Genomic DNA, 25,249 nt, shown 5'->3' on the forward strand with positions numbered 1-25,249 from the left:
AAAGATGATTCTTCCTGGTGTTGCATTGCTCAAGCTGCAAAACTTTGGGTGTTAATGACTGTGTCTATTGCCACTGTCGAACATCAGCACCTTAAACTGCATCTACTGTCTTTAATACATTAGAAATGAAACTGCTTTCATAGCAGTTGGGGGCAGGGGGGGATGTTAATCACTCTGTTCTCCAGACGCTTGTAACTGCTGATGCTGCTGCACTGATGACAGCCCCAAAAACCAGTCCTGTTCAGGAACAGTCAGAGCTAAAAAATGGAACCGAGTTGGTGTGCACTCACTTCAGCTGGTAAGGAAGTAATGCCTAACCGGTAAGGCTGTCATGGAAGAGAATATTTGTAGCTGTATTTGCCATTTATTGCAAGGTTGAAGCTGAGCTGTATTACTGTAGAGCACAATTTTACTTTGGAGTGCCTGAATTTCAGTTTTTTTCAAATCAAAATTACAGCCAAATGTCTGTAGAATAAATCAAAATATCTTCATGTTGAATTGATACATGATGCATTCTAAAACTATGCACAATTATTTCTGAGTGAATCTGTTTAGCCGATGTCCCCAAATTATTTTTCTTTTTGCAGTATTCATTTTGTTAAATCCACATGTATGGAAAATGGAGCATGTCCCTGAACTATGTGGACAATCCTTCCTTGTCAGCAGTGTGCTTATCGGTCATAAACATCTAATCCCCTGTTAATGCATGTCATGTTTTATTTCTTATAAAATTGTAACCTTCAGCAAGAAGAACCGCTAGTGAAAGCACACTGCTATGCTATACCGCAGTCCCGTAGTATTCCACAGCAGCAGCAGAACCACTTTAGAAGGTTCCCGTTTTCCTGCTGGAGGTTATTGCCAAATACGGTGTTAATTCAATTGATCTAAAGTTTCAACTGTAAATTGGATTTGTGGAATCGGGTTGAATGACAGAAACTAACAAACCAGATCTGCTGCCAACAGACTAGCTCTGGTAGCCAGTGGCTTCATTTCAGCATCTGCAAGAGAGGGGTGGGAGGGTGTGCTTATCTCACCTCTAACTGTCAAGACGCAAATACCTACTTCTTAGTAGTGCTCCGGTAATTGCTGAGTTCAGTACTTTTTCATAATTTCAGTTTTGGTGTTTGCTTTCTAACTAGATTGTTTTGACAGGACCAAAGGCAAGTTACATGCATTCGTACATCAGCAGAGCAGAAAGATGCTAAATTCTGATGAAACAGTGGGATGCGAGTGAGGCTGGGGACAGCAACTCTGAGCTGGAGCTTTGTAGCAGCTTGTATGAGTATGGTTGCCCCTTTGATCCAAGTACCTTAAAAATAGTCAGAGCTCTGCAAGCTGTTCCCACTAGGAAGAGAAAATTAGTATGATTCAGGTACACCTTTGGGACAAGCCCATGTGTTTTTGACAAAGGTATGCAGAGCGCTGTTTTCCTGAGTGCTGTGAAATCCATGTGCTGTAGCCCACTTCCAGCTCTTAGTTTCCAAAACTGCATGTTTAGTTAGGTCTGGAGGAAAAAAAAAATAGTTTGTGCTCTAGTTTCCATGAGCTGCAGGACAAAGTGGGGAGAAAGGCAGCAGACAGCAATCAAGCCCATCTCCCTGCCTCTTTGTTTTTCACAGAAAAGCCTTTAGTCTACCAGGCTTAGGCCTGCTGTGCTTTTGCCAGCACCTGGCTTGATTTTGAGTCTTGCTACCTATGCAGCTGAATATTGGATGTGTTTCAGATCGTTCTCACTTTCTTCCTGGAGCTGTCTGGGATTCCAGCCAGGCGGAGGAAGGGAGGGAGCAGCTCCCACTGCAGCCTGTGCACCAGCCTGCCTCCTGGGCCTGAGAGCTGTGGGAAGAGCCAGGGCGAGCAACTGCTCCTCCCTTTTCTACCCACCCCTGTTTCCCTTGAGAGCTAATACTGCGCGTGTCTAAGGGAAAGATGAGAGCGAGCTTCATGGATCAAAACAGTCCTGCATCTTCTATCATTTCCTTCCTCTCTAGTGAACACAGAGGATGCTTCCTCTCTGCTTCCTCTTGTGCTGGTGGAGAAAAAAGTACTCAAGCTGCAGGAGGAAGAGACTTGATAAAGGGACTCTAAGGCAGGACATAAAGAACTGATTTCTGGACAAAGCACAAGTGGAAAGTGAGCAGACAGCCTTACTGACTTTGGGATTGCATGCAACATTAATTGTTGTGTTGCTGGACTGGGGATGGGCAAGGGAAATTCCAGAGCCAAAGACAGGCCAAAATCTGACCAAGTAATAGTCTCATTAATGTCTGGGCCAGTCTTTTCATTCTGGAGGGGTTTGACTCATGATTTCTGACCCTTTCATGTGACTGTGTTAACCACAACAAAGAGACATTTAATTGCCCTCTTTCTCAGCCTTCACGGAGGCAAGCCTTTGGTCTTTTGGACAACTCTGTGATTCTCAAACACACGTGGTGGCAGTTGTAACACTTTACAGAAAGACCATCTTCAGCAAAGGGAATAGATCCGTAGGTGAAGAGAGAGCAGCAGGTTATGTCCTCTTTGTAGTACTAGTACATAATTTGAGCAAGGTTTCTGACAGTCTCCCACTCCGCCCTGGTACCCAAGCTGGGTTATTACAGTCTGCATAGGTGGCTTGCCAGACGAGAGAAAAATGGGCTGAGTCATTGGGCTTAGAGGGTAGCGATAAATAGTTCATACCCTCCCTGGAGACCAGTTATGAGTACAGTATGGGTCTGTGCTGGTATCTGTCCTGTTTTACTGTTTTTGTCAGTGAAATAAAGGAGAAAGTGAGTGCATCCTCATCTGGTTTGTGGATGTCACCAAATGGGTGGTGCAGCTGACACACGAGAGGGCAAGGCAGTCATCCACAAGGACCTGGATGGGATGGAATTCAGCAAGGACATAGACAAAGTCCCACCCCTTGGGTGGACCAACCCCCGGCAGGGCACAGGCTGGGGACTGCTTGGCAGGGGAGCAGCTCTGCAGGTAAAGCCCTGGGGGTCACAGCGGGCAGCAAGCTGGACGTGAGGCTGCAGTGTGTCCTGGCAGCAGCAGGCCAACTGCATCCTTGGTGGGATGAACAGGGACAGCCAACAGACTGAGGGAAGTGATTATCCCCCTCTACTTGGCACCCATTAGACCACATCCAATACTGTCTTAGCGTTTTGGGTCCCCACTATGGAAAAGACATCAGTAAGTCGAAGTGAGTCAGGGGTGGGGGAGAGGGCTTCCAAGACAGGCAGGGGCTGGAGTGGCGGCCCTCTGAAGACAGGCCAGGTGAGCAGGGCTTGCTTAGCCTGGGGGAGGGATGGCTGTGGGGCAACCTAACAGCAACCTCCCTGTGCCCACAGGGAGGTCAGCAAGAGGAAAAGTCAGGATCTTTACTGAAGTCATAAACTGAAAGAGGGGAGGTTCCAGCTGGGTGTAGGGAAAATGTTTTCCCTACAAGGATAGTTAGGCATTGGACTGGCTGTGCAGTCTCTGTCCTGGGGGGCCTTCAAGACCTGACTGGACAAGGCCTGTGCAACCAGGGTTGATCTCTAGATAGACCCTGCTTTGAGTGGGAGGCTGGACTGCAGATGTTCTGAGGTCCCTTCCAGCCTGAGCAATGCTGTGGTTTGGATGTTCAACCTAAAACCTCATTGCTGTAACTTGGACCTCTTCCACTTTCTCCTACTCTGAAGGAACATGAAAAATGGTCTATCCCCTTCCTCGTTGCCCTTTAGCTAAATGAAGGCAGTTCTCTTTTTTCAGTTTTATCTTCTCTGAACTCTATTTATTTCAGTCTTTACTCCTGGGCCATGTTCCTCTCTACACCTTGTTGGGCTCCTCAGGCCATGTCCCACATGGGCTGTATCTTTTTTGAAATGCAGCACTCCGGATGGGACATGGTACCTCAACAAAGTGCACCAGTGCTGAGAGTGCCATGTGTCCTGCAGACTATATTCCTGTTTGCATAACCCTGTATGATGTTTGCTTTTTTCACAACAGCGGGGCCTTGTTGACTCACATTGAGTTTGCATGGCACTATAGTCATACTTTCCACTCTACACAATTGCTGTCCCAGATAGTGGCTACTCAAGCAGTTGATTGCTCCTGCCTGGCTCTAAAATTTTGCATTTGTCCTTATCAGCCAACTTCCTATTTTACTTTCTCATCTAATTTCTCCAGTTTGTCAAAGATCATCTTGAACTATGATTCTGTCCTTTGAACTGTTCACGGCCTCTCCCATGCAGTTAAATATGGAGTGGCTTTTCTTGGGCTGCTTTTTTCTCTCTTTCTATAGAAACATTTCCATGAGCTTGTGTGGTAGCCTTGTGCTCTGCCTTCCCAAAAGGGCTCTGGGTACCACCAAAGCACCGTTGGGTTCTTTGGGTGACTTCTTTAATCGCTCACAAAAAGCCGCCTCCACCTGATGTTCCTCCTTCAGTGATCCTACCACAACAGCATGTACCTTTTTCCCACCCTTCCTTTGATCACTGATTGCATTTGTCCAAGGGATCTCTCTCCTTGACCTTTCAGTCTTCAGCATGTCTGCTCATCACGGATACAAGAAACAACATTCTCTGCTTGCCGTTCCTAAACAAGCTGTTTATTTCTACGCTAATATTCCAGTCAGTGTCACATCGCCACTATGCTGATCAAATCATAATTTTGATTATATACCAACCCTCATCACAACTTCTTTTGTTCCTTGGGAGAAAAATAATCCTAAGTGTTGCCAGATCTCAGGAAATGGCTTAAGTGGCTCCCACTTATGAAATCGGTAGTGACCTGCTGATTTGTGGGAGTTATTTACAAGGCTGGGTTGGAGTAAGTGTCCCACTGATTGGGCTTAGCCATAATGGGTCTAATTAGCAGGCAGTGGGGTGGAGAAGAGTTTTGTGTATTTGTTCCCAGGCACCATGACTGATTTTAATGCCGCTAATGCCAATGGCACATTGTGGGTCGGTGTTGCTGTGGATATCTTTTAAGTCAGGGGTTTTTTAAGTCAAAACTCCCATTTTCTTGTAAGTGTTGCCAGTTTACCTTCAGCTGGCTGCTGCCATGGTGAAGGAGATTGAGTTTTGAGTGCAGAGCTGCGGTGCAATTACAAATCCCTCTCATTAGCCTCACACATTATGTTCAGATAGTTTCCAACACGCCTAGCGCTGTCACTTGGTCTTACAAGTCTCCTCTGAGGTATCTGTTTTACATTTTACAGGATCTGGCAAATCCATCTGTGCTGCCGATTTCGTATCTTGACATCCATCTGCCTGAAGTTGCAGTGGTTGCTGTGAGGCTGATGCTTTTTCAGACAGAACAGCTGACTCAGCGCCTCTTCCCTCAGTCCCTCCTGAAAGGCATTAAAAGGTATAGTTCTCTCTCCTTGGCTACCCTCTGTGGGTACGACTGCAGTCTTCAAATACTTGCACCCGTTCTGTTCCAAATATTAATGGATTTTTGCTTCCCTGTTGTCCTGGTTTCAGCTGGGATAGAGTTAACTGTCTTCCTAATAGCTGGTACAGTGCTGTGTTTTGAGTTCAGTATGTGAAGAATGTTGATAACACTGATGTTTTCAGTTGTTGCTCAGTAGTGTTTAGACTAATGTCAAGGATTTTTCAGCTTCTCATGCCCAGCCAGTGAGAAAGCTGGAGGGGCACAAGAAGTTGGCACAGGACACAGCCAGGGCACCTGACCCAAACTGGCCAACAATGTATTCCATACCATGGGACGTCCCATCTAGTATAGGAACGGGGAAGTGGGGGCAGGGATTCGCCGCTCGGGGACTGGCGGGGTGTCGGTCGGCGGGTGGTGAGCAATTGCACTGCGCATCATTTGTACATTCCAATCCTTTCATTATTTCTGTTGTCATTTTATTAGTGTTATCATTATCATTATTAGTTTCTTCTTTTTCTGTTCTATTAAACCGTTCTTATCTCAACCCACGGGTTTTGCTTCTTTTCCTGATTTTCTCCCCCATCCCACTGGGTGGGGGGGGGAATGAGTGAGCGGCTGCGTGGTGTTTAGTTGCTGGCTGGGGTTAAACCACGACACCTGTGCTTTGCAACTGGGCCTTATGTGTGCCCTGGTGTCTCACGGGTTTTCTAATACCCATTTCAAGGGCCAGACGTTCTTAACATCACTGTTTTCACACTCTGCATTCCTCTTGTGCCATTCTGTAATTTAGCTGCATCAGATGCAAGCTAGAATCTGATTCCACATGCTTTTCCAATTGATGTTTTTCCAATGGGGCTAATGGTTACTTCTGCAAACCTCACTTTACATGCATATTTCAGACATAATTAGCTAGGCAGACTGCGATTTAAAGTAAATAATTGTCCTGTTTAACAGCAGTATTTTCTAGTAAATCTTTCTTCAGGAAAATGAGAAGAACAACGTGGAATTGAAAGTAGGTTTACATCTACTTTGATCCAGAAAGGGGCAGGGAAAAAGCAATGTAATTTGTCATCAACATGGATGTTTCTCTCTAATTTGTGTGGATTTTTAGCCTATGTAATTTAACAGCAGCCTCAGTGTCACTGTTTATTTAAGGCAAATATAAAATACCTGGCTCTTCTCTTGATTTGTTTTTAACTGCTCAGTGGTTTTCCTGTGTTTTTTCCTAAATTTCACCCCACATTCTAGTCATGGTCCATTTTCTTACCAGAGAGACTCTCTACTTTGTAACCCTAAGACTGGTCATTCAGCTTCAGACCAGTCACATCCACTTGTAAAGTCTCTTCTGTCATTTTTACCACTTAAAACATCCTGTTCCTTTTTATTTTTATACAGCACGCAATACTGTCCAAATAGCTATACTACATAGTATCTATATGTACAGATGGAGACATACAGTTGTCTCCACTCCGTTACCTAAAACACATGGAACACTTCAGGGTAAATCATGTTCTAAAAGAAAGCTACCTTGAATTGCTTTTCTCTTTACTGGTATTTTTTATAGATACAGAAGAAATTGCTGCTTGGACTTTGTAGAGCAACAAGCTACATTCTCGAGACGTTTCACTCTGGTAAGCCTTTTTGGTATCTCATACTTTCATGCAAGGATTTCGGTTTCGTTTTTTAACTTTTCACAACAGTGTGGATGCAGCTATTGTGACACCAAACAATTTCCCAGGCAAATACCTCATCATCACATCCTCAGATGCCATCAGAAGTGTAGTAATTACATCAGAGCATAATAACTATCCGTTGCGTTGGTGCCATAAGGACTCATGGATATGAAGCCAATTCAGCCAGGACACAGCCCTCCACAAGGCTCGAGATGGCTGCTCCTTCTTCACAAGCAGCGCGCAGCCTGCCCCTGTGCCAGCAAGTGCACCAGCAGACGAGTGCCGAACTGTAGGCAACGCGGGAGCTTAAAACAGAGAAAGTGTTTAGGTGTCTTCCAGAGTCATGTGTAGGGCTTGGCACCTTTTGGGATAAACCCATTTCCTGATTTGTGGCACAACTACCGCTAGTGAAATGACCAGTGTGGGTTCTTTTCAGCAAGGCGCTTGCACTTACTTTCTGTGGCACCATCTCCAGCCTGTAGCTCCCAGCTGGGGAATTCACCAGCTCTTCCCTGCCCCGGGCTGGGTATTTCCAGGCTTTGACAGGAGACCGAGACGCGCCTGGGCCCTCTCTCTCCCCGTTGCTGATCCGGGTGACCCGAGATGAGGCCACAGTGCCGGCGGGTGCCCTGACGCAGCGCAAGCCTGAGGCCTTCCCAGGGGGTTCAGGTGCCAGGGGGAGTGTCTGGCTGCGGGCCCAACCGTGAAACTCCCCTCACAGCAGCCCCCTCTGATGCGGTGGGTATTTTTTTTCTTTTTTTTTTTCCCCCCCAGATCAGAGCGGTGACCAGTAACACCTGCAGCCCTCCCTCGGGAGTTACAAGCAGTCCATGTGCCTGCTTCCTCCCTACGGCCCGTGCCCACAGGCGCACGATGAAATGTCGCCTTCGAAGGCCGGGGCCTGGGCACGCCCTCGCCCGTCCCGCGCCCCCGGCGCCGGCAGAGACCTCGCCCCGGGCTCCGCGAAGGTCCGTTTGGAGAAACCCGGGCCTTTTGCCCCCGGTTTCCCCTCACGGCCCCGGCTGGGCAGCGCCGGGCGCGCCCCGCCCCGCCCCGCCCCGCCCCGCCCCGCCACACGGCTGCAGGCGGCACTGCGCCGTGGGCCGCGCGCCGCCTCCCCATTGGCTCTCTCTGCCACGCCAACGCCCCCGTGGAGCCCAATCGCCCCTCGGAGGCGGGCTGGGGGCGGGGCCGGCGTGGGGCGGGGCGGGGGCCCCGGGGCTAGCGGGCTCTTCTTGTTCCCCGCGCTCCGGCCGGACGCCGCTGCGTCGCTCCGTCCCCTTCCTCCTCCCTCTCCTCCTCCTCAGCGGTGCAGGGCTGGGCGGCAGCAGCGTCCTGGGGAGCGCCCGGCTCGCGTGGGTGAGGTGACGGCCGTATAGCGGGGTGCTGTGCGTGCGGGGCGGGGGGGGCGGCTGCATCCCCCTCGCCGCCCGTTGCATCATCCGCGGGCGTGGGGCGGGGGAGGAGAGCCGGGGGTGGCCGTGCCCTTTCATCCCCGCCGCGTGGGGTGGGCTGCGCTTCGCCTCAGCGGGGGCGGCCGTTAAACGGTCACTGTGGCGGGGGTGGGGGGTGTGTTCTGCTTCGGGAGTGCCCTCCTCGCCGCCGCCCCGGGCGGGGGAGACGAACGGAAGAGGGCTGCGGGCTGGTGGGTGAATGTGGTTGTGCAGCGCGGTTGAGCTTTTGTTTTCTTTTTGTAATTAAGGAAGGGGATAGGAACGGGCAGCTTCGGAGCCGTTCTGGGCGAGTGGAGCCCCTGGAGCCAGCCCTGGCGCTGGCGTGCCCGCGGGGAGGATGGGAGCGCAGGCCTCGGGAGGGTCCCGGCTGCGGGGGATGCTGCGGGCAGGCCGGAGGGTGCCTGCCGAGTGCCCCCTCCGAGCAGGGAGAGGAAAGATTGGCGTTCTGCTGCTTATACAGGCTCGCAAGATGACATTGTGCCTTTTGTTTTTCTCTCTGGGTTTGGCAGCGGCTCTTCAGCCGTTCTTGGCCTGCCATCCGTTGTTCTCATGGGTACCGTGAGGGTCTCTTGGCAGTGTTTTTTGGCAAGTCTGGCTAATGCAGTGGACCAGGAAGCTTCTCTTCTTATATTTTATTTCATACGTTGCCCTTCCCCTATTGCGAAGGGTCTGAATTTGACTGAAACTTGAGAGAGCAGCGTTATTAATGCTGCTGGCACATTATTGAACCAGCCATGACCTGAAAGACAAGTGATTCTTCTGTTCCTGTTTGATTATCTATTCTTCTGTGTATCTCTCTAATGCTGAAGCCTTTGACTATGGAGGTTTTGGAGTGCTGGGCCCTGTTCCAGCAAATTTGCTCAAACTGTTTACCCTTTCAATGAGTCTGTTTGCTGATTTGAGGCATGAGAGCTCCACGTTTTGCAAAACTTGTGCTGCAGAAAGGAGGGAAAACTCAGAGTACGGAGATAGGTGAAATCTGGGGATTTTACATCAGAGAGAAAAAGTGTTTCCTGGGAAGCTGGGACCTGCTCAGAACGTGGTATTTCTCAGCAGGAGAATGGCTGTAGTGAGATCAGTACCAATGAAGCACAGTTTAGGTGCTAGGTTAGGTCCAGTACTTTGGGCGTTTGGGCAGGTCATCCCTTTTGATATTAGTTGGTGGCTCTTTAGTATCCTATCATGACACTCTGTGTGTGGGTTAACCAGCCTGCTTCCCTGAAGCCAGAGCAGTACTTCTAAAAATTGTGGTTGGTAGCCAGGGTCATGAGGGGTCCGTGTCCTGGAGTGTGCATCCTGGCTCAGGTATGTCGCTAATCTGGCGCTGGCAGCATAGCAGGCTGCCAGGATGACTGGCCTCTGGCTATTGGCAGGTGCCTGCTGTCTGTATGTTGGGATCCATAGGAACTAGGCAGACAGCAGGGTGTACCGTGCTCATGGTTGTACTGTGGATGCCCGCCAAAAGCTCTACAGATGTAGCCAGAGTGGGTGGCAGCTGGTCTTTCCCACAAAACATGCATCAGCCAAAAAGCTGGCTTCTCGCCCAGGCAGTGGTGACCAGGGGTTCTCTGCCAGCCTTTGTCAGAGGTCCCTGGGCTAACAAAAGATGTGATGTCTTGCGGGGGGCACCATAATGCTGGGGAAGGGGAGCTGTGCTTCTACCTCTTTTATAGACCTGGTCAGAAATTGAGAGCAGAGCTCCAACTCCCTCTTTTTGTCATGCTGGGCAACTTGCCTAATCTCTGAGTCTCTGTTACCCTACCTGTAATGCTTCTCTCCCTGTACGTGGTGAGCTTGGCAGATCAAGAGCACTACAGGCTGTAGTGTTGTTCTGTCTTTGTGCACTGACTAAGGAGAGAGAACTAGAAGCGGGGAAAGAAATAATGAAAGCTTCTGACTGCAGCAGGTAAAAATGCAGATAAAGCACTCTCCAGTCTTTTCTGTAATGCTGTTGTGCTTCTTGAAGACATCAGTCAGAATATTTGTGAGATGAGTCCAGACAGGGTTGGAGTGAACTCAGGAAATGGAGATGTCAGAAGACACCTGCATTAAGGCTGCATGCAGAGCTTCCCTTCTTGTGGTACGAAGGCAGACTGAACACTTTCATGTTTTCACTGGCTGATCTCTAGCATAACAATTGCCATAGTAGTGGAAGTTGCTTTGCTGTTGAAGTTTTAAAATCTTTGCAGTGTTACAGAGGCAGGGGCATTAAAGAACTACCCATGTTCTATCAGGAAGGTTATGAGTATGCTAGTCTGGCCTTGAAAGAAAGAGTGATCATTGAGAGGACACGCATATGCTCATCTGCTCCATAGAAGAAAATGAAAATAAGACTTTTGATTCTTGAAGGATCTCCTCCTAGAGCCACAGTGTTGTTAATTCATACCCCAGTTACTTCAGGTCACTTGATGTTTCCTGACACAGGAGCAATGGCTGCCTGCTACTGAGGAAATAGCAAGGGGACACACACACACAAAAAACCCCAAATGGCTGACTGCCTCCTGAATCACTTATAGCTGTCGTGTTTCCAAACAGCTTCCAAAGGCTGGATGGGTATTGCTACATCTGGTAGCCTGTAAAGATCTAAAGGCTCTCTAAGACCCTGTGATACTCAGAGTGAGTAGAACAACTGGTTTGTAGTGGTTTACTTGTTCACAGGGTAAAGTACTTAATGTCAAAGTTTCCCATTCTCAGGCTGTGGCATAATGGAATCCTGTATCTCATCTCTTGCTGAGTAGTCAGCCCTTGGGGCATCTCTCTGATCTACCTCTTACACCTGCCTTTTAGACAGCTTCGTTTCTGCTTCAGACAAGACTCAAGTTAATTAGGTTCTTGCATACATGATACTCTTTAAATATCTACATTAGTGCTGACATCATATACTGTAAACAGCCCTAGAAACTGTAGCTCCTAACATATCTATAGAGTGAGTTCAGCTCAGGCTGTTTGGGGATTAATTTCACTTACTGGCCTTCAATCCTGTTCTGTAGGAGTTGAGAAATAGTTTAGGTCTTGGATTCCCTGTGGAGATAGATCGAGAGTTGTGAGCCTTGCCCATGAGGATTTCTGGATCTCATATCTCTGTCTATGTCCCAATCCCCTTTGTGACTTAGTTTTAAGTGACTTTGTAAATTGTCTTTCTGACTTTTCTTTTGCCTGCTCTGCAGATATAATGGCAGAAGTTAGTCAGGCTTTTCTAGTTAGACTCTGCCCACACCTCCAGCTAGTTATAGGACTGTTCCCTTTTACAGCAAGCTTAAGTACAGGCTGACAGAATTTCTTTCATGAAGATAGGCAACTCTTCCTGCAGCTTATCTCCCTCAGACTCTTCTGAGCAGTGTTCAATTGCAGTTAGAGAAGCAGAGTTGCTGTTCTCCTGTCCTGTCTCCCCAGTCTGCATTCCCAGAAGAAAGACTAAGAGGGTCAGGCTAGAGAAAAAGTTGTCATCCTCTGTTTTGGTGATTTCTGCTCACCCCCTTTTCTTTGTTCACTAAAGATCTCTCCAGTAGAAAGATGCACCAGCTTCCTATGGCCTGATTCGGGCCTGTAGGCAGGATCGTGAGGGGAATTTGGATAGCCTAGGCTGACCATCTCTGCCCCCTATTTTGCTGAAGTTGCATCATGTAGGGCTGTAAGCACCAGTTGGGTGTTCTGGGTGGTGTGTCAGGAAGCTCATCAGTAGCACTGAAGGGCCTCGAAGATCTGAGGTCTTCCTGTTGGTTCTGAACATGACAAGTCACTCTTGGGCTCTTGACCTGTTTCTTAGGTATAACTGTAGCCATTGCAGGTGCGTATATGTCTCCATCGAGTGCTGTAGTAAGAATTCCCCTTGGAGAACAACCAAGTCTGTCCTAGGAATTGTCCTTCTTCACAACCCTAAGATATTAGATTGACCATAGCTGGGACTGATTCTCTACTGGCATGATTAGAATTTGATTCTATAAATTTATATATGCATACCTATTTACTTTAGGCTGCGTGGGTGTGGGGTTATTTAAAATAATGCCTAATAACATGATTTGAAGGGATTTATTGAACAGGAGCTTGTGTTCCTTCCAATGAATGATGTTGCTTAAGGTTAGTATGTGGGGACAGGATTTTTGTTGGCAATGCTTGTGGTTAGCTTTTTCTCTCTCTCCTTGTTTTCGTTCAGAGTTTTAGTCCCATTATTGAAGCTTTGATCAAACATCAGAGTATTGCCATCCTAAACACATGAGGAAATCTCACAGCATAGCTGAAGGCAATAAGTATAGCTTTTCCTCCGTTTCTGCTGTTTCTAGTTCAAGAGATGACGGGTGTTGCTGTTAGTGGATTGTGGATTTTTTTGCCTTGCAATAGAGGAAATAAGATGGTATTGTCTTGGCCAATTTGGAGGGAGTCCTCCAAAAGGCAGCTTTTGGAGAGACCCACGTTCATTACTTTCCTGCCATCAATACAAAGAACAAGTGCTTCTTTTCTGAAACCTCTGAAACTTCTACTGCAACAAATTTTTCTCCCCTTCTCCTCAATTTTTGGACCGTCTTGGAGGACACTGAGGATTGGTGATTTAAAGTTTTTAAAGGTTTTGTACTCCTATTTTATGAGAACCTAGAAGATGAACAAAATCTGCTGTTCCCTGTCTATAACCCCTTGCTGCTTTCTTACTGCACGTTGAAACGGTTTGACTCTTTGGCAGCAAGGTACCCTTTTTAGATGGACTTTGTAGATATTGTCACTCTTACCTGTGAGCAGAGGCAGTTGGTGTCCATGTCCAGTATTGCATGCCAGCTGTCTGAAGGAGCATGTGGATGTGTCTTGTTGGAAGCCTTGAAACTTCTCCAGTATTTTTTCTTTACTGAAAAAAGCACTGACATTCTGAACTGTGAATCAGGCACCTTCTAGAAATAGAAATGAAGGCTGGGTTTCCCTCTGGAACTGGAAGTAAGCTAATTTCTGGTAACAAAGACTGGTTGGTGTTAGATATGTATATTTATGGGATGTTAGCTTTCTGGGACTGGTGTCTGTCAGTCAGTGGTCTAGGGCAGGATATAGTCCATCTTGGCTCTTGGGCATGTATTAACCTAAATAAAGTAGAATTATATCATTTTGGTGGCATGGAAATCTTTATATCCAGAAGGGGAATTATTTCAAACCTTAGTCTGGAAAGTTGGCACTTTCAGAGGCTTTTTTCCTAAAGGAGAGCAGTTTAAATGCCTTAGGCATTTTCTTCAAATCAGCGTGCAAGAAAGAAATTGGTGTGTATAAGGCAGTAGTGGTTAGTGGTGCATGTTAACTTGCAGGATCAAATGCTAAAGTTCACTGGTCCTGTGAGTCTGATCTTTTTCCAGTGTGTCACCAGACCATCAACTCTGGCTGATCTAAGCTGTATCTGTTTTGTGTGCATTTCTCAGAATAAGGAGGATGAGGCCAGGGACCCTTTCCAGGCCTAGTACAATTTGGTAATGGAATGAGCTGAATCTTGCTGCAGAGTGGTGATAGGAAAAACAGATATTGGGAAAAAACCCCACACACTTTCCAAGACTTCAGCCAGATTTTTGTCTTCAATGGAGAGGAAGCAGACAGGGTCTGTGAACAACTGGCTGGAGTAGGAGAAATGAACTTACTGCTTCCATTTTATATTTACTAATTTCTGAAACAAAAAGCCTGCTAGAAAGCTTCCATGCTTCCTTGTGGTTGAAGTGTTTGCTGTGTGTGTTATATCCAGCATCACTATAGTTGTGCATGCAACACTAATTCAGTTTGGGTAGAAACTTGTGAGATTTTGGTCTCCTCAAGGGTAGAGGCCTCTGTAAGTGTTCTCGTATAAAGCCTTTTTCTTAAGTTGTGTACAGGGTCTTTTGGTGATGGCACCATGAAGCCCTTTCACCCTTGGTGTCTCTAGAAGTATATATCCTGTGAACTGGAGTATTTTCTATTACTTTGTGTGGCTTTCAGGCTAATGAAATTGCAGACAGTCCAACAGAGATGTTTTCTGCTTACTTTGCTGGATCTGAGCTGTGGAGGGCAGGGCAGAGGGAAGATTAGGTTATGTGGGAAGAACAGGGTCAGGAGACCCTCCGTTGGTCTTGCACAATACCTCTGCTGCATGGTGGGTTTTTTTTGTTTTAATACTGTTTATACGAGTCATCTTCACTTTGTTTTGCAGCTTCTTTTTTTCCCTATGAAAGTGGGATGTCTGTCTTGCCCTATGAGAGACTGTTTGCTGATAGGTTGGTTTTGGTTTTTTTCTAACTTGCAGGATCTGCAGCTTTGAAGAGGGTTCCAGTCTTGTGACCTCCAGTACTCAGTCTCCTGAAGAAAGTCCAGTCTACTGTGCCATCACTTTCACCAAAGAACATGGAGAAGTTGATATTGGAAAGGCCTGTTTCTGTGCCTAAGGTACTCATTGGTCTTTGGGGAATACTGTTTGCCTGTCTTTCTGTCACCACAATTTGGGAAAGCCCTATCTGTTTGTTTTCAGAAGGCTTTCTAGGTTTTTTGTTGGAATGCTGTGGAAGTAGCTGCTATTGAAACCAGTGGCCTTTCTGGAAGAGTTTTCCTTCATGACCACAAGTAGCAATGCAGAGTCTTTCGGCATCATTTTCTAATTAGTCACCAAGTAGTCTTACTCTGTTTCTCTCTGCTTGGAATGGGGAGGTTTTATTTTAGAAAGATGTTTTTTGGTGTGGGAGGGGTGTCTCCCATGAGATTAAGTCCTGTTTTCTTGATATTTACGGAGGCTAGTTACAGTAAGCACATGCTTCAGTGTGTTTTAAGTTATCTTCATGTAGGGCACTGTATTGAGCTTTTGCACCCATTGTTGCAGTGCAAGGTTCTTGTTTTAGTGATAAGGATTTAGCAGATCAAAATTATGCTGAAAGGCTTTCCCATCTTCACAGTACTATGGAAACATCAACTGACCATTAAAATACCCCTTTGTTGTGACCTTTTTCATAGAAGGGAAAAACAAGAGTGGGACACTTGAGTATGGGATTTATCTGAGACATGCTGTGTTCTCTCACCTAATACCTGGGTCTTGGGTATGGTGACAGGATCTCTTGTAGTCAGTGGCAGAACCTGTTCTTGGTTGTTAAAAGCTACTTGTTGCCATTGCCCCTTTTGGCTTATAGTCAATACTGCTTTCTTGAAAATTGCCACCAGGGTAGTTTCTGTTCAGGCTTCCCTCCGAAGAACTGCATGCTGAAGCACTAGACTTGAAATAGATATGTTGGTGAAGGGGCAGACAAGAATAAGGACTCCTTGTTAGTAACATAATTTTTAGCTATTGTAGAGGGGCAATGATGTGAATGGGTGGTTTCCCCATGGTGCAGGACTTGAGTAACTGTCTCAAAAGATGCCCTGACCTTGTTACAGCAGGGCATACAAATCACTCTCACTTGTTTGTTTGGGGTTTTTTTTTACCTCTTTTTTCCCCTCTTTTTTTTTTTTGTTCTTCTTTTTTTTTTTTTTTTTTTTTTTTCCCTTCCCCCTCCCCCAAGGGTGAAATGCTTACACTTCCTTCCCAGGAGAAGCCAGATATGAACTCATGCCCTCATACACCTGGCAAGTATTTTCTCCCTGGTGGGATGGACAATGAGAACTGCAAGGCTAATGAGAAGGAAAGGGAGTGGATCCGCCCTGATACACCTAGTAAATGCACATGGAAGCTTGGGAAACCCCTCTCTGCCTCCCCCCATCGTCATACCACTCTGTAAGTATTGCTTTTATTTGCTGATTTTCAGTACAGCACTAATCCAGGTCTCCTCAGAGCCATGTGGATTTAACAAAAGATGACTGATTTAAATTGATGCTGTTTAGCATGTAGATATGCTGGTGCTTCTTAATTTCCACATATAAGCAAAGCTAAGAACCCAGATTAAGCATATAAGGGACCTTGCACCAAAGACATGAAACTACGTGGACTGGAACTAACTTATTTTAAATAACCTGGCAAGCAGTTCCCTGGAAGATTAGATGGAAGATTGCACTGTTAATGCCTTTTGCTTTTAAAGTAGCTGACTCTGAGCACTGCTAAGCTACTTTGTGCCAGGAGGAAGTGCAGAGCACTTCATTCTTGCTTCAGCATTTGGCTTGATGTCTGATTAATCCTTGTTTTGGATCAAGGACTTGATATTTTGTGAATTTGTATCCAATGGACATTCTTTTAAACTAAAATATCTAAAATAACTAGCTTGAATAAAGGGGAGGGAGAAAGCCAGTTGAAATAAAAAGCTTCAGAAATGCTGTGTTGCTTTTGTGTGACCTGCCTGTGGCCCCTTCTGTGAATACACTGACTTTTTTTGTATGTGTACCAGGCCAGAGCCTCTGAAAATCATGCCAAGCATCCTGAATAAAGTTGGCAATACACCCATGGTGCGAATCAACAAGATTGGGAAGCAGTATGGGCTCAAGTGTGAACTCTGTGAGTACTGCGGCAGGCAGAAAATCAAAATAAGAAACACTGTTTCAGAAACTTGGGTAGTCCTGGTTAGTAGTGTCATGTAACCTGGGCGCAGGAGGAGTGCAGGTACCCTGCAGAAAATGGTGAGAAAAATTCCTCTTTTTCTTTGGCAGATTTTCAGGTTTTTAGGATTTGGTCATCTAAAACATCTTTCAGTTTGTACTTCATGAGGACATTTCCTGCAGCTTTTCCATTTTTGTAGAAAAAGTGAAACTTTTTTCATAGAAAATGTTTTTTTTAATTTTAAAAAAGTTGTATGAAGTCTTTGCTTCTTGTATTCATCAGTGTGTGTAAAATGCAGATCTGCAGTTACCACTGAAGTTCACTGAAAACGAGGAAAGGGATCAAACTGTCAATGAATGGTTTTTTTGTTCATTTGGTTTTTTTTTAAACCCAACCATAGTAGAGATATCTGGAGGCTCTGATCAGAGTCCTGAAAGGTGGTGTTTAACACCATTGAAGGGATTAATGCTGGGAGTACTGAAGTGAAAGTGTAGGCTGAATGAGGGGAGAAACTTCCAGTTTGATCAGAAACTGGCTGGAGAATGTAGCAGGAAAAAGACAAGGCATGTTGTCCCCTGTGCTATTGTGCTGGAAGAGCCCTGGGGCTTTTTATACTAATGACTGGGCTGTAATAAAGAGGAAAGATGAAAAGAGGGGTCATACTTTGAGGAGACTGACAAGAGTTCTGGCTTCTGTGGCCAGCATCAAGTACCCAACTTGCTGTGTTGTTGTGACCCATAACAGTGGAGATGCTGTGAACTGAATCCCCGTCTCTGGTGTTGTAAAGTAGGGAGGTGAATTGGGCAGACATGTTAACAGAGTTGCTTTTGCAGATATGTTAGGGATGAGCAGCCTGTTCAGCAAATGACTGCTGTTTAAGAACTCTGCTTGGTTTCTTTGTTTCCAGTGGCAAAATGTGAGTTCTTCAATGCTGGGGGCAGTGTGAAGGACCGCATCAGCCTAAGGATGGTAGAGGATGCTGAGAAGGCTGGGATCCTGAAGCCTGGGGACACAATCATAGAGCCAACCTCTGGAAACACAGGTAGGGGATGGAGAAGACCCTAGCAAAGTGTGGGGGAAAATGTTGTGGTGGTTTTCCTGGAGAGGCAGACTTGAGATTGGAGCATGGAAGCTACCTGTGCAAGGAAGAAAGGGGATCTCTTGCTGCCTGCATGGTGTAGGGAGCAGTGCCTCTTCCATCTCACACAGGGAACAATTCTGCAGTGTCCTTTGCTGACCAGAACAGCTGGGAAGGAGGTCTGCTAAATTTGCAGGGGCCTTTGCTTTAAAAGAAAAGAAGTGTTAGGCCAGGTCTTTAGGCCCTATTCAGGAATTAAAGTCTGACTGAAATTATTGGAAATCAAGCACCAAAAGACTGGTGTGAACCTGCATCTTCCCCTTCTGTTTGGGAAGTCCCATGGTCCTCATTCCCTACGCTCTGTCAGGTGAGATGGGCCTGGTTTGAGAAACAGCCTTTCCCACGCGGTGCAGCTGAGATGGGAGATAAGCTGCATCCCTACAGCACTATCTCTTAACACAGCCCTTGCAGATTTTAACAGATTCCACTTGGGTCAGTGTCTCTTCCTTGGAGGGCTGGAGGAAGGAACAGGCCTGCTAGCCAGGGGCCAGGGCAGAGCATCTGATGATCTGAGCAAACTGGAGGTAACTCTGGGCTCCTGCATCACAGCTGTTGTACTTCTGTTAAGCTGCTCTACTGGTGGGGAGTAAACATACCTGGAATGTTCCCCCTTGAGCTAGTTAAATACAAAATATGCTGCCTCCTCTGAGGAAGTTCCTGAGCTGAGCTGCAAGCTACTTCCTTGCCTGATGTGTTCTGGAGAGGTGTCCTGGCCTGTTCTTAAACTCTTCCCTGGGCATCCATCCACTGTTGCCTTCTAATAGACACAGGCCAGGCAGATCTTTCTGTTGTTCTTTTGATCCAGTCCAGCCTTTGTTAGTGGAGGGACTGGGGTGATGAGCTGATCTGTGACCAGTTCCCCTGACTTCAGCAGAAAACTGGGAAGTCATATCTGTTGCCGTTTGTTCAGCAGGTGCTCCGTGGGGGGAGCAGTGCAACTGAAACCCTTGTGACTGCGTCTATACCTCTTGCCTGAACAATGGCAAGAAGTAGAAAATATCCATATATTGCATTCCTCCAGTATCTGAGGTCATAGTATGACATCCCGCTTTCTGGGTCAGTACCTGATAAATGGTTCTCCTTGCCACAGAGTTCAAAAGACAGAAATGAGGCAGAACTGAAGGAAGCACAGGACAATTAGTTCAGAAAGCTCTTTTTTCACTTAAAATTGAAGACCAGGGCAGACAGTAACCTGAGGGAATTGGCTTTTGCTCTAGGCTACTGCTCAGAGCTCCTGAGTATCTTGAATCTGAGAGCTAATGTGTTATATTTTTGTCCTCTCTGCATCCCACTTCTCCTGCAGCCAAAGTCCTCTTTTGATGTTTGCTGCATTTCCAGGTGAGTGGTAGCAGAAAGTACAAAGTGTTAGAGTTCAGGTCTCGAAATGCTTTCTTCATCACAGACCATAAGGGAGGATGCTGGATGGCTTCTCTTCCATCTTTGGCCTTAGTGAGGCTTTTGCCATCTCTCTTTTTTTTTTTTTTTTTTTTTTGGCATCCGTATTTATCTGTAATATACTGGGAAAAGTCATTGTGTCATGTTGTGTTCCCCCCCCCCAATATTTAAACACTACTTGAATTGTGAGTTATGCTTCTCTTATGGGAATAGTTAAAGGTTTTTTTTTTTTTCCACCCCTACACAATCCAGCACCATGTAGAAACAGAGCCAGCTTTTAACAAGCAAGTCTTTGTGTAGGGTAAACTGCCTGTGAGGCATTGTCATATGCATGTGTTGGTATTGTGCCTGGTACCCAAAAGAGCAGGGGAGGTGCCATGCAGCCTGACCTCAGACACATAGGAACTAACTTTATCTGTTTAGCTTATGCAGCAGAGAGGTGATCTGATAACAGGTGTAAGCTTCTCTGCTATGGGGAAGGCACTTCTGAGCTTAGCTCTTCAGGTAGGCAGACATTGACAAGCTGGAAGGCAGAAATCAGGCTGCAGGTGCAGATTTTTAAAGTAGAAATGAGGTGTCTGTCTCTCAATAGTCAAGGTACTTCACTGTGGTAGCAAGTTGACAATAGTGCATTAGAACCTTGATCACATACAGCATCTAAATCATGTCTTTTTAGAAAGGACTTAGTTTTGGCACATTGCAAACTAGGCATTTAGTGCAGAATTGAGTCAACAAAGGCTCTAATACTCTTCTGACAGTATCAAAATGATTGCTCTAGTTGTCTTTAGCTTAAAGCCTTTCCCAAATTACTACTTTAAAAATGAAGTGGGTGAGACAGGAGGAAGGTGATGTGCATGTGGTAAAGCTAGCAGTTTGCACATGTCAAGCTTTCCCACCCTTGGCTAAACTTTCTGTTGGCTGTGATCCTCAAAGAACTAGCAGCAGCTGTAAATCCAGTTCTCCCCAGTAGCCAGAAACATTCCCTTTGCCACCCTTCTAGAGACACTGTACTTAAGCCTCTGGTGAAAATCTGATTAAAGCCAGGGCATGCCAAAGCTAGCATTGTGGGTTTTGTTATTTGCTGCTCCTCACTGTATGCCCTACATGTCTTTGCTTGCTTCCAGGAATTGGGCTGGCCTTGGCTGCAGCAGTGAAGGGTTACCGCTGTATCATTGTGATGCCAGAGAAAATGAGTATGGAGAAGGTCTGATCTGCTTTTATTTTCAAGAATTAAAAAAATAAGCATGTTTGCACTTGCAGAGTTCCTGGTGTAGATGAGTGCTGTGGCTTTAGCAACAAAGGTGTAGGCTTGTGGCCTCCAAGTCACTGGCTAGGCCAAACTCTGCTGAGGGCCTCTTGCCAGTGCCAAGAGAAAGCCAGGCTGGCTAGCCATGGACAGAAATGTGCTTAAGACCTGTCCCCACAGCATTGTCACTTGGAAAACTGTCATAACTGTTTTAAAAACAAATGTCAAGGGAACTTGAGATTTACCTAGCACATTGAAGTAACTACCTGCCCCTGGGTTAGCTGTTGCTCGCTGAGCAAAGGAGGATAGAGGACAAAGTAAGGCAATGCTGAAGCTTTGAATATTCTTCTGTTCTGCACTGGGCTGAGCAAGGCCATGAGGGAGCCTGCTGAGCTCCTCAGGTTACACTGGTGGGTACTGGCAAGCATCTGAGTTGTGTCACCACAGCAACAAAGGGGAAGGAAAAGCCACCTGGGTAACATCCCCTTACCTTCACTGTGGAAAGCACAAAACATCCAGCTCTAGAGCAAGCCCTGTCATGCGCTCCACTGGGGTGGTTGCTGCACCTGCAGCCAAAAGAAGAGAAGAGATCCCCTGTGTCTCACAGCTGAGGCAGCAAATAGCTGTCAGCCAAAACCACTTACCTCAATTCAAACAATTCCAGTGTTCCAGCTGAAAGGCAGTGGCACAAATGAGAACAATGTCACCTGAAGGCATATACCCATTGCTTGCTCCTACCTGCTCTGGAGGGAGAGGTACCACATGGCCATTGCCATGCGCCATGCAGCACCAAAGGCCTCCCCTCTGAAGACAGGCCTTGCTGTAGCTCAGTGTCATAAACTTTCTTGCCCTCATAGCAGTTGAGTGGTGCATAGGGCCTTGGAAGATCTCCTTTGCTGCCTGTGTCCAAAGCAGGAGGTAAATAAACATAATTTGCACTTAAACATAAAATACTGTAGGGCGTATGTGACTGGTATGAAAGGAGATGGTGTTCTGCCTGAATGAGGCTTCTCAATATGTAGTAATAGTCCCTACAGGCCTGAAGGCCTAGAATAAAAACAGGAATTTGACATCTAGCTCCCAAGTAAAGCTTAGTTGAGACGAAATTACATTAAAGATCTGGACCCATGGCTCAGTGGTGCTGCGAGGCTGGGGTGTAGAACGGCTAAGGAGGCTGTTGCAGACCAGGTAAAAGGGGAGATGTTTTCTTTCCCCTGCATCTCAATGAAGTCTCTGTGCTGGGAGAGCAGTTTTGGGTTTTGTGACCATATTTATTTGTTATAGGTGGATGTCCTGAGAGCTCTGGGTGCTGAGATTGTGAGGACCCCAACTACTGCCAGATTTGATTCTCCTGAATCTCACGTGGGAGTAGCATGGAGACTGAAAAACGAAATCCCCAATGCACATATACTAGACCAGGTAAGAGCCAAAGTGTCAGAGTTGCAGGTGTAGCGTGGGAGGAGGTATTACAGCCTTGTTCCTTAGTGTCCTTGGTTGACTGTTCAACAGCCTTGGTGTGACTCTGGCGGAAAAGATGTCCCAGGTCTGGAGCTGTAGTTGAGCCATCACCATGCTGTAGGGTAGCAAGCTCTTATAGTCACTAGAGGGCAGCAACGAGCCTATGTTTGCAGAGACTGCAACACATGGGTGGCTTTCCACTGAATTGGCAGTCCTGCATGGAAGAACAGGTACAAGGGTCATGTTCTTAAAAGAAACTGCCCCGCAGACAGGACAGGTCTTGGCATTGGAGGGTGCTGGCACCTTAGAGCTCCTCTGAAATTAGGTCACTTAGGAAGGTTGTACTTCCCCTTGGACATTCTGCCTAGGTCCAGCTATCAAGGAAACAGCCTGGAAAGAGTATATGTAGCTGTTGTGGGGCTTGGATAATGTTTGTCATGTTCTTGAAATGCCTCACAATGTGAATTTTGTTGTCTGTCTTGTCTACTTAATGGCTTTTCTATCTTTCAATATAGTACCGTAATGCCAGCAACCCCCTGACGCACTATGACACCACAGCTGAAGAGATCCTGCAGCAGTGTGAAGGTATGTTTGCTCTACTACTATCCCCCTCCTCAGTGAGTCCCTAGTATTCTCTTATTGTTAGGTACTTGGAGAATGGGACCTGAGGTGGTTGAGAAATGCATGGATTTTGATACAGCAAATCCCATATGTAGGCTGTGTGTCACTAGAGAATTATTTTATTTCAGTAGTCATAGTAATTTTTTTTTCCCCCCATTAAAGAGGGGTGCTTTGGTTTTTAGATTCCTCTGCTTGTGACCAGGTGGAGAAAGCAGTGATGCTTATGTTATCTTTAAAAAAAAAAAACCCCAACAACAAAAAAAACCCCATAGCTAGAGTGGCATGAAAGAATAGCATCGCTTTCTCTGATCACAAATGCAGAATCATAGAATCACAGAATTGTTTAGGTTGGAAATGACCTTTAAGATTGAGTCCAACCACAAACCTAACACAGCCAAGTCCACCACTAAACCATGTACCTAAGTGCCATGTCTACATGTCTTTTAAATACCTCCAGGGATGGTGACTCAACCACTTCCCTGGGCAGCCTGTTCCAATACTTGATAACCCTTTCAGTGAAGAAGTATTTTCTAATATCCAGTCTAAACCTCCCCGGCACAACTTGAGGCCGTTTACTCTTGTCCTATCACTTGTTACTTGGGAGAAGAGACCGACACCTTGCTACAACCTTCCTTCAGGTAGTTGTAGAGAGTGGTAAGGTCTCCCCTGAGCCTCCTTTTCTCCAGACTGAACAACATCAGTTCCCTCAGCCGCTCCTCACGAGACTTGTTCTCTAGACCCTTCACCGGCTTCATTGCTCTTCTTTGGACGTGCTCCAGCACCTCAGTGTCTTTCTTGTAGTGAGGCGCCCCAAACTGAACACAGTATTCAAGGTGCGGCATCACCAGTGCCGAGTACAGGGGAACAATCACTTCCCTAGTCCTGCTGGCCACACTATTTCTGATACAAGCCAGGATGCTGTTGGCCTTCTTGGCCACCTGGGCACACTGCTGGCTCGTATTCAGGCAGCTGTTGACCAACATCCCCAGGTCCTTTTCTGTCATGCAGCTTTCTAGCCACTTCCCCAAGCCTGTAGTCTTGCATGGGGTTGTTATGACCCAAGTGCAGGACCTGGCACTTAGGTATTTTTGCATTCTCAGACCAAATACTCCATTACACTGGAAGCTTCTTCACTTAGGAGTTCTCGGGAGTACAGACTGCTCTGTGTTGCAGTTGTTGCCAGTAAGACCTGTTTACTCTGCAGGGGTTGCTTTCATGTTAGCTCTAGGCAGCCAGGTTGGAGTACCAGAAGTGACTGAGCTGTGGCAGCAGAGAGCTTTAGCTGGGCTAACTCACCCAGCAGAGGAATTGATTTGAGAGCTACTGGAGGCATTCAGCGTGATGCTGCAGCTTACTGTGTAGGCATTTACCATAGGTGGTAGAAGGAAGTCTTACAGGAGGCTATTGACCTGCCTTATAAAACAGTACAGTTTCTGATGGGACCCTCTAATAAGAAAATTGGCTATTAAATTCCTTCTCATTAAGGTGAGGACCATGTGAAGGGTTCTCCTCTTTGGCCCCCCCCCCCCAAGTAACTCTAGCTGTTCAGAGGATTTGGCTTGTCTTTCTGTGGCAATCTTTCTTTAAGTCTCAGTTAAAATGAGTATACTTTAACAAACTGCCATCCCACAAACTGAGTCTAGATGAGTTCTAGCTTTAGGCTTCTTGTTTGTATTTACTTTTCCACATAGGCCAGTCACTGTTCAGTTATTACTGAGCTTATATCCCCGCTTGGCAGGATGTTATTCTTTTGACTGGTAAGCATTTGTTTTTGTGTGTGAATTGGTGCGTGTGTATTTTTTATTAACAAAGCTATCATGTGGATGCACCATGGAAACTGTAGGAGGTGGCAAAAGAATGAACTGTCATACCTGCACTGACTCTGAGTGCTCATGACCAAAATAGTATTTTTCACATGAAAATGAGAGAGTAGTTGTGTTAACAGTTCTTTCAGTGGGTACCTATCCCATGCTCTTGGCACTCATTCAGTAAATTAAGTAATACAATGGGCTGCTCATTCTAAGTTAAAGAATGAATTATCTACATCAGCAAATACAGTAACAAGAAAACTACAGGTGTCAGCTGTATGGGCCACCTCGAGCTCTGTCCGCAGTACAACAAATTGGTGTCTTGCCAGGCCACTGGATGGACATTTCAAAGCCATTGTTGAAGTAAATGGGGATTGAGCAAGGTGGTCTCAACACAGCTCTTGGGAAGCAAAGATCCTTATCTTGCCCATTTTTGTTAAAGAAAGTCCATACTTAGGTTTAAGTGGGTTTTCAATCCATCACTCTGGGGGAGATTTCACAACTGCCTTCTGTCCCTCGTCTTTAAACAGGAAAAATAGACATGCTGGTGGCTGCAGCTGGCACAGGAGGTACTATCACTGGCATCTCCAGAAAGCTAAAGGAGAAGTGTCCAGGTTGCAAAGTAAGTGGCAAGCCTAAAGCATTTCTCTCTAGC

General features: G+C 46.3%; 1 protein-coding gene across 6 annotated transcripts in view; it reads left to right on the forward strand.

The window, feature by feature from the left end:
* The first annotated feature begins 5,169 nt into the window (after positions 1–5,169).
* Positions 5,170–25,249, forward strand: part of LOC128144869 (cystathionine beta-synthase-like protein) — a 34,092-nt gene continuing 14,012 nt past the window's right edge. Inside the window, exons 1-10 of one of the 6 annotated variants that reach the window (XM_052794233.1) lie at positions 5,170–5,331; positions 6,923–6,989; positions 14,733–14,863; positions 15,991–16,175; positions 16,780–16,886; positions 17,836–17,970; positions 20,586–20,665; positions 21,992–22,126; positions 22,681–22,750; positions 25,125–25,216. In XM_052794233.1, the coding sequence (XP_052650193.1) occupies positions 14,822–14,863; positions 15,991–16,175; positions 16,780–16,886; positions 17,836–17,970; positions 20,586–20,665; positions 21,992–22,126; positions 22,681–22,750; positions 25,125–25,216 (846 nt within the window). In that variant the 5' untranslated portion in view covers positions 5,170–5,331; positions 6,923–6,989; positions 14,733–14,821. Of the gene's footprint in view, positions 5,332–6,922; positions 6,990–8,319; positions 8,396–14,732; positions 14,864–15,963; positions 16,176–16,779; positions 16,887–17,835; positions 17,971–20,585; positions 20,666–21,991; positions 22,127–22,680; positions 22,751–25,124; positions 25,217–25,249 lie in introns of those variants that run through there. The other 5 variants (XM_052794229.1, XM_052794234.1, XM_052794230.1 and 2 more) reach the window with 5 other exon arrangements.

Source organism: Harpia harpyja, chromosome 8 (assembly GCF_026419915.1).
Source record: "Harpia harpyja isolate bHarHar1 chromosome 8, bHarHar1 primary haplotype, whole genome shotgun sequence".
NCBI classification, from domain to species: domain Eukaryota; kingdom Metazoa; phylum Chordata; class Aves; order Accipitriformes; family Accipitridae; genus Harpia; species Harpia harpyja.